This window comes from Suricata suricatta, chromosome 12, assembly GCF_006229205.1.
Source record: "Suricata suricatta isolate VVHF042 chromosome 12, meerkat_22Aug2017_6uvM2_HiC, whole genome shotgun sequence".
In the NCBI taxonomy this organism is placed as follows: Eukaryota; Metazoa; Chordata; class Mammalia; order Carnivora; family Herpestidae; genus Suricata; species Suricata suricatta.
The window spans coordinates 78822527-78838102 of NC_043711.1; the positions used below are offsets into that span (position 1 = coordinate 78822527).

At 50.4% G+C, this 15576-nt stretch overlaps 1 protein-coding gene across 7 annotated transcripts in view; it reads left to right on the forward strand.

The window, feature by feature from the left end:
- The window catches only part of LOC115273600 (tyrosine-protein phosphatase non-receptor type substrate 1-like), a 53235-nt gene that overhangs the window by 30344 nt on the left and 7315 nt on the right, over positions 1 to 15576 (forward strand). For 4 of the 7 annotated variants that reach the window (XR_003900845.1, XR_003900852.1, XR_003900846.1 and 1 more), the window contains 5 exons: positions 4485 to 4570; positions 4902 to 6580; positions 8722 to 9032; positions 10136 to 10887; positions 11423 to 11993. Coding sequence is in view for 1 of the 7 variants with exons in the window: in XM_029916715.1 (XP_029772575.1) it covers positions 6517 to 6580; positions 8722 to 9032; positions 10136 to 10330 (570 nt within the window). In the remaining 6 variants the exon portion in view is untranslated. Of the gene's footprint in view, positions 1 to 4484; positions 4571 to 4901; positions 6581 to 8721; positions 9033 to 10135; positions 10888 to 11422; positions 11994 to 12915; positions 13205 to 15576 lie in introns of those variants that run through there. The other 3 variants (XR_003900847.1, XR_003900848.1, XM_029916715.1) reach the window with 3 other exon arrangements.

Consider the following 15576-nt stretch of genomic DNA (forward strand, 5'->3'; position numbering starts at 1 on the left):
ATTCCAAAAAATAGAAATGGAAGGAAGACTACCAGACTCATTCTATGAGGCACATATCACTCTTATTCCTAAGCCAGGCAGAGACCCAACGAAAAAAGAGAATTACAGGCCAATATCCTTAATGAATACAGATGCAAAAATACTCAACAAGATACTAGCAAATCGAATTCAACAACATATAAAAAGTATTATCCATTTTGATCAAGTGGGATTTATTCCTGGGTTACAAGGCTGGTTCAACCTTCACAAATCCATTAATGTGATATACCACATCAACAAAACAAAAGAAAAAAATCATATGATCCTGTCGATAGATGCTGAAAAAGCATTTGACAAAATACAACATCCCTTCTTAATAAAAACTCTCGAGAAAGTTGGGATAGAAGGAACTTACTTAAACATCATAAAAGCCATTTATGAAAAGCCCACAGCCAATGTTATCCTCAATGGGGAAAAACTGAGAGCTTTCCCCCTGAGATCAGGAACACGACAGGGGTGTCCACTGTCACCACTGTTGTTTAACATAGTGCTGGAAGTCCTAGCTTCAGCAATAAGACAACAAAAGGAAATAAAAGGCATTAGAATCGGCAAAGAGGAAGTCAAACTTTCCCTTTTCGCAGACGACAGGGTACTCTACATGGAAAACCCGATCGACTCCACCAGAGCCTTCTAGAACTGATCAATGAATTCAGTAATGTTGCAGGATACAAAGTCAATGTACAGAAATCAGTTGCATTCTTATATACTAAAAATGAAGCAACAGAAAGAGAAAGCAAGAAACTGATCCCATTCACAATTGCACGAAAAACCATAAAATACTTAGGAATAAACCTAACCAAAGATGTAAAAGACCTGTATGCTGAAAACTATAGAAGACGTATGAAGGAAATTGAAGAAGACACAAAGAAATGGAAAAACATTCGTGCTCATGGATTGGAAGAATAAACATTGTTAAAATGTCATTCTTACCCAAAGCAATTTACACATTCAATGTTTATTTATTTTTGAGAGAGAGACAGAGTGTGAGCGGGGGAAGGGCAGAAAGAGAGAGACACAGAATCCAAAGCAGGCTTCAGGATCTGACCTGTCAGCACAGAGCCTGACACAGGACTCAAACTCACCAATGGCAACATGATGACCTGAGCCAAAGTCGGACGTTTAACTGACTGAGCCACCCAGGTGCCCCAAACCTAGTTATTTTAAATTCCTGGACAGATAATTCCAACATCCCTGCTGTGTCTGAGCCTGGCTCTGATGTTTTCTCTGTCTCTTTAAACTGTGTTTTGCCTTTGAGGGTGATCTGTGATTTTTCGTTGAAGGCTGGACATGATGTCGTGGGTAAAATAACTCTGGTAAATAGGTCTTTGGTAATGTGGCAGTGAGATGTGGGGGGAGGGGAAGCATTCTATGATTAGGTCACAGTATTTTAGTGAGCCTGAGCCTCTGGGCCATGACCTTCACAAGAGTTTCTCAGCTCCCTCAGCCCCCTTCGGTGGGCCCTAGAGGATGGCTAGAGGGGGATGGAGTTGGGTATTTCCCTTGTCTCAAGTCAGTTAGGCTTCTACAAAACCACAGTAGCTTAGGCTGAGGTTAAGTAGTTTCTCTTAAGAGCAAGCCTTGTTAAGAATGGAATGTTCTGGCTTAGTTCCAAATGGTTCCTTTCCCCTCCCCCTGACTGAAGCACGGAGGTATTTTTCTCCGATTGTCACTAAGAGAATCCAGTAGGACTTCTGGTGGTAAGGCTCCCAAAGGCATGGGGTCCCCTCAGGACGGTGCCCCTGGGGTTTTTATCTCTCAGACTTGTCCACGCTGAGCCTCCAGCGATCCATCAATAACAGACAGGGTTTTCCGATCCCAGGACTGGCCCCCACGGAGGTTTCTGCTCCAGTAAATTGCCATTCTCTCCATCTTACGCGTCTATCTCTCCAAGTTGGGGGTCAGTAGCTTGCCCTGTGACCTCGATTCTCCGACAGATCTAAGAGAAGTTGTGGATTTTCAGCTATCTACGTGTCGTTAGAACGGTAGAAGAGCATCCAAGCTCCTTCCATGCACGGCACAGAACTGGAAAGCCTCCTCCCGCAGCCCTTTCAGCATCTGTGCTTCCCAGAGGCCCGTGGGAACATCCGGATCCCCACCTGTTATCTACAGGAGGGTCGGTTCAGGCCCACCTCTCGGGCTTCCTCCTTGGCAACTGCTGTTTTCGGCAAAGAAAAAAGGAAGGAGTTTATTAAAAGGATAAAGAGGACTCACGGAACAATCAGGAGCACTCAGCTTCTCGGAATGATGCCTGGCACCTCACAACTGGCTTGGGGAGGAAACAGCAGGCCCTGCTGCCGCCCCTGCCCCTGCCCTGCCAAGACCGTTTCTGGGACAGGAACTCAGCCTTGCGAGGTCTGGGGAAGCAGAGCCGGCGTCACAGCTGGCCTCCACTCACATGAGCACACGCACGACATGCATGGATTACACACTCTGAGTGGGAGTCTGGGTGTGATTTGAGGGGTGCAGGTCTTGAGCCTGCATCCGAGCTGCAAGGGAGGCCGGGCTTCGGGTGTCCTGGGTTCTGCCTTCGGGACTCTTGAGGCTGGAAATTTGTAATACACAGTAAAGGCATTCAAAAGGGGCTGGGCAGCTAGACAAGATGAAACAACATGGAAGAAAAATTCTTTTTCATTTTACTATGAAAATGTGCAACATACCTTTTATACGATTTTGTCAAAAATGTTTTAAAGTAGGTTCCACGCCCAGCAGGGAGCTCAACACAGGGCTTGAACTCAGGACACTGAGTTCAAGACCTGAGCTGAGATCAAGGGTTGGATCCTAATAGACTGAGCCACCCAGGCATCCCATCAAAGAGTTTTATAGTGAACACCATATAGCCACCACCTAGATTCTACCATTAACATGTGACTATACTTGGTTTATCACACATCCCTACATCCACCCACCCATCCATCCATCCATCCATCCATCCTTCCATCTATCCATCCATCCGTCCATCCATCCATCCACCCACCCATCCATCCATCCATCCATCTATCCATCCATCCATCCATCCATCCATCCATTCATCTATCCATCCATCCACCCATCCATCCATCCATCCATCCATCCATCCATCCATCCATCTATCCATCCATCCATCCATCCATCCATCCATCCATCCATCTCATTTTTGGTGCATTTCAATGGCACCATCAGTAAATTCCAGACATCAGTATACTTCCTTCTAAATCAGCATGACTAAAGTTTGAAATTTGCTTACAGCTTTCCTGTTCCTAAATGTTAAATTTGCATACAGTGAAATATACAAATCTTAAGTGTCTGTTGGCTGAAGTTTAACAAACGCCTGTGTAAACAAACATTCCAATCAACAACCCCAACCAAACTATCACCCCAGAAAGTTCCTTCATGCCCCTTCCCTCTCAATCACTGTCCCCAACTCATCCCCAAAGGCAACCACAGTTCTGATCTCCCATCACAGGTTAGTTGGCAATTACCTTTTAATTTTTGGCTTTTCCCTCAAACTACATGGCTACCAACTATCCCTGCCTTTTCTCCCACCTCTCTGGTGGTCCCAAGAGGTGAAGTCAGGTCAAGAAGCTGCCTGCTTCTCCTTTGGTCTCCGTTCTCTTCTCTGCAATCTGCAGAGAGGAGCTTCCTTCACTTCCTGGATGGAAAAGATTCAAATGGAGTATGGAGAGATCTCTGGCGTTGGCTTCTAGTAACCTTGAGGATCTTATCTCTAACAGGGTGATGATAAAGACTACCAAAAGCCAAATAGAAGCGAGGCAAGATTTTATTTACGGCCAAACCCGATCTCCCTGGTGTTAAGGAGCAGAGAATGGCCCCGAACAAAGGTAGCAGTGAGCTTGTATTGACTTTAGCAAGGCAGCAAACATCATCATTTAGTCAACCAATTAAAGTTTACAGCATTTCAGACACCCAGTCACATTTTTACAAACCAACAGTAGTTCTGGCGGGACCCTAAGTTTTAAAGTTCTTTGTCTTAAGAGGGTCTTGAAATGACCAATTATAGTCAGGCACTCCAGGTTCTGTGAGACAGTGAATACATGACTTCCCACACGTGTGCTTTGTCTGGTCAGCTTCAAACAGGGGGGTGGGAGTGCAATTTACGACCTAAGTTGTCTGTTTAGAAAGCAGGCAAACTTACAGGCGAGGTTAGCACCTTCTGATCATTCCAACAGAGAGCCACATAGCGGTCACCATGGAGTCAGAACAGTGAACAGAAGATACATCTGCAAAGCAATGTACAGAAGCCAAAACAGCAAGTTAATGATTTTCAATTTTTTACTCAGTTTGCTAACCTACAACATACATTTCACTTTGTTGAAACTTTCAAGGACTAGAGGAAAAAATGATGTAAAATATCACAGTATTTTCATCATGTTTACAGGTTGAAACCATAAGATTTCAGATGTCGGGTGAAAGTATGTCAGCTGAAATTAATTTCATGTTTCTTTTAGTTTTTCAGCGTGGATACTAGAAATCTACAACTGCCTGTGGCTCCCTAAGCGTTGCCGTGGAGACAGGCTGAGCTCTGGGCAGAAAGGTGAGTGGGAGGAGTTAGCAGGCAGAAGAGGCATCAGAGAGATCAGGATCCAGTTGCATTTCTCAGGACGGAAACTCACATTTATTAGCTTTTATTTTATGCTCAGGACTTTAGAGGTTACATGCATAAGACTCAGTCACAGGTAGATATCACGAGCCTCTTGCTACAGTTGAGGAAACCGAGGTTCCGGTGTGACCAAGGTCCTGTGGTTGGCGCAACCACTTCATGGAACTTTTCAGGGGCGCCCGCCTGAACTGGTTTGATTTGTCTCCGAGCCCTGCTTCCAGCCTGGCCCTGTCATGTTTCTTCTGCCTGCCTCTCTATCCCTTAGGCAGAGCCCACATTTCTGGACACTTGTCAGAAGATGCTCTATGATAGTTGAACGAATGGATGATCAGGGATGAATTTTCATCAAACACCTGTGAAAAAGCTCTTCTGTGTCAGGCCGAAGCCCAGCCCAGCCAAAGCTGTTTCCAGATGTCAACGTCACGGCCAGTGTAGGGCCAGCATCGCACCTTCCCTCACTGCACCCAGCACTGCCCCCAAGTCCCTCCTTCACAAAGTGGTTCTTTTGTTTCTCCTCCTGTCCCCACATCAGGTCCCAGGTTTGTTTCTCCTCCTGTCCCTGCGTCGGGTCCCAGGTGGGGGCCCTGTGTGCATGCATGCGTGGATGGGCGTGCACGCGTGTGTGGTGGTGGGGTGCCTCGTGCACGGTCTCGTCCAGCTCCCCAGACTCCATCCTGCAGTCTCTTGCTTCTGGGGCCCTCTTGAGTAGGCCACCAACAGCTCTGAGCTTGGCCATCGTCCTCCCTGGGGGCTCTCCGAGGTCCGCCTCCCCTCTCGTGGCGGAAGTTCAGGCTGCACCTCCGCCACCCTGTCTGGTTTCAGTTCCTCCTTCTCTGGCCAGTGTGGCAAGTCCGCCATCTGCCTCAAGAGACACCTGGAGGGGACAAACGGCTTCCTCTTCCGGCAGGCATCCTCGTCCCGAGGAGCTGTCCTTTGGGAGTGCCTTGCTCGGCTGAGGCAGTGAGGGGAGTCCAAACCCGTCTCCCCCAGGCTGAGAGCCCCCCCCACAGTTAGCTGGGCGAACAGAGCCTGGGGAGGTGGGAGGGCTGGGCCCAGCCAGACTTTGCTGCTGTGAACCAGCCCCGAGAACATACCTGGTCCCATTCATTACAGCGAGTACCCACCACGTGCCCAGCACAGCGCGAGGCGCTGGTGACAGCAATGAAGGATGGCGGTCGTCGTGGCCAGTCGTTGTGTATGGGGGCAAGGGACTAGCATGGAGAGGCGAACCCTAGCAGCTAGGGGACAGAGAGAGGCCAGGGCGTTGGTAGCCGTGTTCGACATTCGGCTTCCCCTGGCCTGTGGCCTCGGAGTGGATTCTGGGCCTCGAGAGAAGCCGAGCCGTACGGTGCCGGCCCAGGGAGGCGGCAGGGCAGGGGCTGGTTTCCCTGTCTGTGCACTTACTTGGTTTTATTTGGCCTTGGACGTCCCAGCTCACTTCACCGACCAACCCATTCTGTAGACCCAGGAGCCGCCACGGGCTGGCCGGAGCAGGCTCGGCCACGTCTGCTCAGCATGGAGGAGGCTGTCACCACATCACAGGGGGCCCTGTGGCTCCAAGCCTGGCGGGAGGGGGCAGGGTCCCCAGCCCCCGCAGGCTCCCCTTCGGAGGACCCCAGTCACCACCCAAGCCAGAGGCAGCAGACACCTCCCCAGCTGCACACTCCGGACCGGAGGCTGTGGGGTTTGGAAGGAGGCCCATAGTGACCACTTCTGTCCGTGTGGCTCAAGCCGCAGCTCCAGGCCCGGGAGGGTGTGTGTCCAGGAAGAGCACGGCCCGCCCTCGGCTGTCGGGAGACAAGGCAGTGGCTCCTGGGCCCGTGCAGAGCCTTCTCCAGGGTGGGGGCCCAGCACGACCAGGGACCCGGAGCCTCCTCACCATGGCGGCTCCTCGGGGTCAGGCCCTGACCTCCGTGCTGCCCACCCTCCTGCTGGGACTCACAGGTAAGTCCTGGGTGCTGCCCAGAGACACCCTCAGAGTGGTAGGGAGGTCCTCAGGGATTTTACCGAATCCAGCTGCCTGTACAGGGGCCGGGAGCCCAGAGGACCTCACGGAGCCCTTTGTCTACCTGCCAGGGTGCTGTGTGTACCCTGTCTTCACTTGCAGGGAACAAAGGTGGTGGGGGCTGGGGGCCAGGAGGACACAAGGAAGAGAGACTGGGGGAGCAGGGGGGATGGAGGAGCCCACCTCTCACCAGCCTCCCTGATGTCAGCTCTGGTCTGAGTGGCTCGCAGATCTAGGTCAGAGAGGGTGTGACGGTGAGAGACAGAAGGGAGACCTCCCCTGCCCACCCCCTCCCTGAGTGATGGCACCGCAGGCCCTGCAGGAAGATCGTAGGACTCGAGGTCAGACAGACCTGTCCAACCCCCCTCCTTAGCCCCCAGCAGGCTGCGTGACCTCACACAAGTCACTAAACCTCTCTGTCTCCGTCTCCTCTTCCAGAGAGTGGGGACAATAATACCAGCCTCCCACAGTGGGATGCAATTGAAAATAAACACACACCCGGAAATGTCCTAAGCACCACAGGGTGTGCTGTGCGGTGGGGTGATGATTATTGCGAGGGTCTGCTCAGAGGAGAGCAAGACACAGAATGTTCTGGAGCTGGGGGCTAAGAGGACACGCTCCGCAGCCTCCTGAGCCGCCTTCCATCACCCAGAACCCTGTGTTGTCGGTGCTGGTTTGTGTTCCTCCCCACACCCACACACCTGACCAGGTGCTCCTTGAGCGTGGAGGTCCTGTCTGACACATGTGTGTGTCCCCAGCACCCAGCTCACAAACGGGCTCAGAGCAGGGGCACAGGGGGGGACAGTGAAGACTTGCAGAGGTCACTGCTGTCACGTCCCTGCAGGCTGTCAGGAGGGGAAGGGGAGTCTGGCCCTGCAGGTGTCCTGGGATGACTCTAGGGCACAGATGCTAGGCTAGACAGAAAGGGGAGAGCTGCCTCAGGGGAGAGAGCTCCCTGTCCCTGGAGGTGAGCAAGCACAGATGTGGACAGGAAAGACCTGATTAGGAGATCCCTGTCCGCGGTGGCCCTCAATGTCACACCGGTATCCAAAAGGGAGATCTTTGCGTCCTTGCCACACTTCTCCCCGAAACTAGAAACATCACCCAGATGCGCGACAGGAAAGCCTGGGAGGCATTTGCCCATAACCCACTGTGTCCCCCACACCCCATCAGTCTGTGACCAGGTCCTGGTGGCTGCATCTGCCCAGTGGGTCTCAGGCCCCCCATCGCTCACCAGCCTGGTCCAGGCAGTCCTGTGTCACTTCCTCACTGCTGTCACTGCTCCCTTCCTGCCACTTGCTTTCCATCCCCACAGAGCAACCACCGTGTTCTTGTTTTTTTTTTTTTAATTTTTTGAGTTTTTAAAAATTTATTTTTGAGAGACAGAGAGAGACAGTGCGAGCAGAGGAGGGTCAGAGAGAGAGGCTCCGGGATCCAAGTTGTCAGCACAGAGCCCGATGCGGGGCTCGAACCCACGAACTACGAGATCATGACCTGAGCTGAAGCCGGTGGCTTAACTGACCGAGCCACCCAGGCGCCCCCCACTGTGTCCTTTTAAACCATGTCCACGAGGCCACCTGGCCCTGTGTTCACAGTCTCTAGCAGCTTCCGGTCATGCTCAGAACAGAGTCAGGAGCCTGTACCACAGGTCTATCTGGACCTCTTTGCCCGTGATGTTAGGGTCCTACAGGTCTCTCAGCCTCTCAAGCCCACCACGCGCTTCCTCCCAGGCATTCTTACCTGCCATTCCCACTTTCTAGAATGTCTTCCCACGCCCCTTCTCATGGCTGGCTCCTATCCATCCCTCGGTTTCAGCTCAAAATGTCACCTCCTCCACCTTCTTCTATTTTCTTCTAGAATAAGCCTTCTGGCGTTTTTGTTTTTTTTGTTTACATCTGCACTTTGTTTCCCTGAAATTGAGCCCCAGTTATAAAGATATGTTTGTCCGTTTACTTGACATCTGCCTCATGCGCCCCAAGGCCAGAACCAGACACAGCACATAGTAAGTCCACAAGGCCCGACATTCCACGGGCAGTTTACAGGCTGGTGAGGGTCAGATGTCACGAGCTCTCTTTCACAGCCGGGCAGCCCTTCATCTCTCTGACGGGCCCGTCTTGGAGGACAACCGTGGGAAACCCGGTGCCTTTCAACTGTACCGCCAGCCCCTTCAGCTCCTGGAACTTCAATGTCACCTGGATGAAGGGCAGAGATGAGCGCCCAGCCTCAGCTCAGCACCCGGTGACTAACAACCCAGGCAACTACTTTGTCACCAGTAAGGTGTGGGTGACACTGACCTTCCAAGACCTCTCACTGGAGATCACCTGTGAAGTCACCCATAGGGCACTGGGGGAGCCCCTGTGGAAGACCATGAACCTCTCCCAAGTGCCCCAGGTGGGTGGGCAGTAAGTGTGGGGGGTGGGGGAAGACGTGTCATTTCCCAGCAGCATTGGATTTCAGAGTCTTGTGCCCAAAGCCCCCACTTCAGCCCCGGAGACTGAGATTCCTCAGTCTGACCACACAGCATAGCCATTAAAAGCATGAGTTTCAGGGGCCGACCGTCTGGGTTTAATTCTGGCTGTACCACTTTACGACTGGTATGATCTTGGAAGTCACCTGCCTTCTTCGTGCCTCGGTCCCCTCTTAGAATGAGTATAAAAATAAGCCCTTGTAGGTTTCTCGTGAGGATCACATGAGTTATTCCTTATGAAGCACTAGTACAGTGCCTGACACACAGTAAGTGGTTTATTAATGTTCGGCCTCAACCTTCCGTTTATCACCATCACCATCATCATCATCATCATCATCTTACTCTTATCTTATGATCTTGTCTCAACCTTCCATTCCAAACGTCTCTGCTCTATTGATATCATTGTTATGATGTTTAAATTTAAAAAAATGTCTTATTCATTCAACAAATAACAAATATCCACTGTGAACCAGGCACTGTTCTAGATGTGAGGATATAGCAATGAATAAATTAAATCCCTGTCCTTGTGGACATCATATTTTATTTATTTTTTATTTTTTTAAATGTTTGCTTATTTTATTTGAGAGAGAGAGAGAGAAAGCAGGGGTTGGGCAGAGAGAGAGAGGGAGAGAGAGAATCCCAAGTAGGCTCTGCACTGTCAGCACAGAGCCTGATGCGGGGCTTGAACTAGTGAAATCATGACCTGAGCTGAAATCAAGATCCGGACGCTTTAGTGACTGAGCTACTCAGGAGCGCCAGTAATTCTTAAAATTGTATTTCATGGTATGAAATATTTCAAACATACAAAAAAAAATAACATACCAGACATCTAGGTACCCCTACCCATATTTGATGAACGTTAACACTTTACTTTATTTGCCTTACATTAAGTATATAAGAAAACATTTCTAAAAAAAAAAAAAGTTAATAGAGGAGAGAGTGACAGGTCTCGGTCTCGTGTCTGGAGAAGGAAGAGGGCCAGCCAGGCAGAGGGAATTTCAACACACATTTCTTTCTGCTTGTCTAGTGGTCCCCACCGCGAAGATCACCACCAACACCTCTGGGACGTACATCCATGCACATCAGAGAGTGGATCTCACCTGTCACGCGAGTCACTTGTACCCCTCGCACCTACGTCTCACCTGGATGGAGAACAGACACAAGGTCCACATGGTGGAGCCCTCACAGGTCACAAGGAACTCAGATGGGCCCTACTCTCTGAAGCACACGTGGCAGGCGGAGGCCACGCTGGACGGGAGTGAGTTTGCTTGCTGGGTGGTCCCGGAGGAGGAGCCGCCCCGTCAGGGCCAAGATCACCTTGTGGGCCCAGGCGCCCAAGCTGGGGAAAGGTGGGCGCGGCCTCTTGTCGGCCCCTCTGGGCAGCATGGTTGGGAGAGTCAGGCATGAAAACACCAGCCAGCGGCCGGGGGTGCTGCCTGGTTGGGTCAGGGGCTCAGGGCAGCACTGGATGAAGGTGAGAAAAGGGAGGATGCCTTGGGCTGGTGATAAAACTCTGAGCCATTCACCCTAAGTTCCCTCCCTCCCTCCTCCCCCCACACCCTCACCAAGAAGGAGCAGGACTTCCCTTCCCCAATTCCACGCGCTCTTCAGGTAGAAAGTTCTCTGCCTTAACACTTGGCTGCAGGAAAGAGCAGAGATTATGGACTGCAGGGCACCAAAGTCTCTTCCAGGAACGTTTTAAATCAAGACTGGTTCAGCCGGAAGTCTCTGAGAGTCAATTTTAAAGAGGGCAGAATTCTCACTTAGCTGGAAAGCAGAGTGAGTGCCTTTCTATTATTCAGTTCTCTCTCAACGAATCTCTCTCTTTCTCTCTCCTTTCTCTTTCCCTTCCCTCCTGCTCTTCCTTCTCCTTGCCTCCCTCCTCTCCATCCTGATCTCTCCATATGCCTCCTCTCTCGTCCTTTCTGGCCGTGCGGGACTTTGTCCACTAGGGGGAGCTGCCCGCTAGCAGTTCAGACCCAGAAGCGCAAGCTGCTTCGGTCCCGCTTGGATCAGCTTAGGAGAAAGAATGGCCAGGAGGGGAGGTGGGGTGCGAACAGAATAGAGTATTGTGATTGGCCAGGCCTAGGGGAGCCCCAATGCGGACTGACAGTTCTCCAGGACCGCACTAAGTGGGGAAGGACCGCTTCCTATAGGAGGTGTGAGCAGGTGGGAGCGGATATGAAAGGCTTTAGGGCCCCTGCGGCTACCAGCAAAGGGTGGGTGGAGGCAGAGCTGGCAAAACAGCACGTCTGTCTTCCCGTCTTCCCGGCCAGGGATTTGAGCCTGCATCCTACCTCTCTCTCCCGGACAGGCCTTGACCTGCCTGCTGTAAGAATTCCTGGGGAATGATCCCACTCGCCATTCAGTTTCTCCAGGTTCTTTTCTGTCGATGTGCAGCAGAAGTAAGAGAAGCGTTTCCCCGCAGTGGGATATACAGATCTGGGTGGAAAATTCCACTGGTCTTTTGTCCTCAGAAAAGCAAGTATCATTTTTTCTTTCTGACTCACTCTGAATTTTTTCCTCTCTCTGTCTTAATCTTTCTTCCTTTTCTGGCATTCAGGGCCCCTTCTGTTTGGGGAGAGTGCACCTGTAGAGTGTACCTCCCACTCTGGCCCACAGAGCCCTTCTTCGGTATCCCCACCTTGGGCTTCTGTTCGTGTTTGGCTGACACCTGTAGGGCACTTACCGTGTCCCAGTCATGCTCGCATTGCCTGGCTGACATGGGACAGGAGGGGCCGAGGTCTGAGAGGTCTGAGCTGGGGTCAAAAGCCAATTCAGGCCGATTTCAGACTGTCTGCAAATTGAATGTGCTCTTTTGTACTTTTCTTCCCCATCCTGCGGCAGAATACAGACCTCGGTGTCAACTCACGTCTATTCTCAAACTCAGTCTTACATGCTCTGTTTCTGGTATTTCCTTGTCCCTGAACGGCCCCACTGTGTGCATGGTTCCGTCACCACTGTGGTACTTGACCCGCAGGGCGTCCTGATGAGGGGCTCCGTCTGCTTGCTGATGCCTCTCCTCTGTGATGGGACCCTCACTCCTCTGAAGCAGACTCTGGATCTTACGTTTAGAGGCGGCCAGACTCTGGAGCTGAGCAGATGGGTGTCCCGTCACCAGGCTGCCGCCAGCTGTCTGAGCCCTCAGGCAAAGCACTGCCTGCCCAGCGCTCAGTGCCTCGCCTGGGCCCTGTCGGCTGTGGCACTCCTTGGCCCATGGGACCTGCCGGCGATTCCTTGCCTTGACCCTCGCTTGGCCTCTGGACAATGGGGTCCCCCGAGGGTGTCGTGCCATGACTGTTTGCAGTCTCGGGGTGCCCAGCCCAAAGCTGGGCTGCAAGTAGCAAAATATTAAAGTTCATTGACTATTATGCGACCAACTATAGAGAAGTAAAGGCAGCTGTGATGTAACAGAAAGAGCCCATGACTCAAGTCACGACCCTTGGTTTGGAACGTGGGTTCTGGATGCTGTGAGGCCCGTGGGCAAGTCACTAACCTCTCTGAGCCTTTCTTTCTCTAATGTTAGAAACATGATGAACAACACTTTCTCAGATGGTTATTGTGAGCATAGCATGATGACAGACCACTTTTGGAGTGATCACTATGTGATCACTATATTCCACTTAGCTAGAGCAGCACTTACCTGAAAAATTAAGACTCCTCCCAGTTCGCAGATGGGACAGCTGAGGCTTAGAGAGAGAGTTACGTTGCTCAGGCTCAGCCAGTGAGGGGCCAGGATTGCAAACTTGAGTGGGACCCCCGAAGCCTGTGCTCCTAAGCTCTTCTCTATGCCCCCTGCTTTTCTAGGACCTGGGCTTTGAGCATGGACATGATATTCCCTTTTTGGGGCTGGAGGACAGACCTGAGCAGAGACCACAGACAAAGACCCTGGGGCTGACTGTCTGGCTAAGAACCCTGGCTCTGCCACTGATCCGCTGTGAACTGTGGGCAAGTTACCTCGCCTGTCTGGGCCTCAGTTTCCTCATATGTGAAATGGGGGTGGTAATAGCTCCTGCCTGATAGGGTTGCCAAGAAAAGCTGGTGAGTTAGCAGAGCTGGAAAGCAGAGACCAGTGATGTGGGGGTTTGCCCCGAGGGGTGGGTGGGAGCCAGCCCCCCACACACTGCTGTGCTGCTCCCTGTCCAGTCATTGCCTGACCTCTGATGTTGGCTTTCGAATCCAACTCCTGTTGGGATTAACCTTTACACCCTAAGGGGAGGACGCCTTGGGGCTTCCCATGGCGCCCTGGCCTTTGGCAGCTCTATGCCTCTCAGGTGTGGCGGTCTCTCCCTGCAGGCCGGAGCACCTACTCGTACTCCTTCCAAGGCCCCCTTCAGCGCTCTGAGCCGGGCGGAGCATCCAGGTGACCTACAGGTCCTCTGGATTCTCGTCACCCCATATCCCTGTGACCTGGCTTAAGAAGAACCCAGAGCGCCCAAAGACGCAGCCGCACGTCCGCCCGGTGGGGACGCAGACCGTGTGAGCAGCAGTGTCCTCGTCCCGCTGCGAGCTGACGTGCTCACCTTCGTCCCGTGCCGCGTCAGTCACAGATCCACCCTGGTTTTCCAGAAAACCACAGCCTGGACTCATACCTCCGTGGTAAGGACGGTCTCGCTGCGCCGGCGGGTCAGTGCAGAGCCGGGCTGTGGACGTCTCTGCCTCTGTTTCCTCCTCTGAAAATGGTACAGCCCTCACTTAGCTGTGGCGGGGATTCAGTGCAGTAGTACCGGTCATGGGCACAGCACATGCCTTGCTCATACGAACCGTTCAGGGTGGCGTTGCTGCGGTGGCTTCCGGGTATTACTGGTGCTCTTCACATCACCTCTCTGAACTCAGTCTCCTCATCTGTAAAACGGGAACGGTATCTTCCAGGAATTTAATGTTTTTATTATTGTTGTTTTATATGAAGAAGATGTAAGTCTTTGAAACTTCTAAATTTTAAGGACTATGATGTCTTTGGATGATTACTCATACCTAGGTAAGGGCCTAATTTTTCATCTGCTTTTTTTGTTGTTGTTGATTTTCCTGGCCTGGACCAAGGCCTGGCAGGTCTGTAAATTTGATTAGATTGTGGATATCATGCTTAGAAGGAATTACAGTGATCATCCCGTTGTTTATGACAACTCTAAAGCCCAGAGAAGACAAGTGAGTGGTCCGAGGTTGCACAGCAGTAAAATTAATTCCTTAGATGTGCATAGGACTTTAAAGTTTATAAAGTATTTTCCTGATTATTTTTGCTATTATTGTGGCAGGAAAGACATCATTTTACATGAATAAAAATATTGATATTATCCTCAAATGAGCATTGCACACAGACAGTAAAGCACACTCGTGTGGGTTGACTAATTAAATGTGTGCCATCATCCTATCCTGTTTGTCCCATTGAGGATTTACAGAAGGAAACTGAGGTTCAAAGAAGTACAGTTGGCCCCAGGTTGCAAAACCGGTGAGTGAGAGATTTTTTGTATGAACTTAGGCTTCTTCTTTTTTTATATTATTTTTTTAAATTTAAATCTGAGTTAGTTAACATATAGTATAATAATAATTTGAGGAGTAGAATTTAATGATTCCTCACTTACATATAACACCCAGTGCTCATGCTAACAAGTGCCCTCCTTAATGCCCATCACCCATTTAGCCCATCCCCCACCCAAAACCCCTCCAGCAGCCCTTCATTTGTTCTCTGTACTTAAGAGTCACCTATGGTTTGCCTCTGCCTCCGCTTTTATCTTATTTTTCCTTCCCTTCCCCTATGTGCATCTGTTTTGTATCTTAAGTCCGTACATGAGTGAAATCATATGTTTGTCTTTCTCCGACTTGTTTCACTTAGCATAATACACTCTAGTTCCATCCACATTATGCAAAGGGCAAGATTTTGTTCTTTTTGATCATGGAATAATATTCCATTGTGTGTGTGTGTGTGTGTGTGTGTGTGTGTGTGTATACACAAATATATATATATATATATATATATATATATATACACATACACACACAACTTCTTTATTCATTCATCAGTCGATGGACATTTGGGCTGTCTCCATACTTTGGCTATTGTTGAAAGCACTGTTATAAACATTGGGTGCATGTGCCCCTTCAAATCAGCACAACTGTATCCTTTGGATAAATACCTAGTAGTGCAATTCCTGGACTACAGGGTAGTTCTATTTTTAATTTTTTGAGGAACCTCCACACTGTTCTCCAGAGCGGCTGCACCACTTTTCATTCCCACCAGCAGTGCAGGAGGTGAACTCAGGCCTCTATCCACTCTTTACCATCTGTGGGATTGCTACTTTGTTACTTAGGCTCTTCCGGCCTCAGTATATCTGAGTGTAAAGTAGGAAAATGATAACTCATGGGTTCTTTATTACCTGAGTATTTGTTCTATAATTACCTGGAGTTAGGACAGTTGTGTAGAAAAGCAAAAATCATAGAAAATACAAATATTCACAAATGAATTACTTGTAA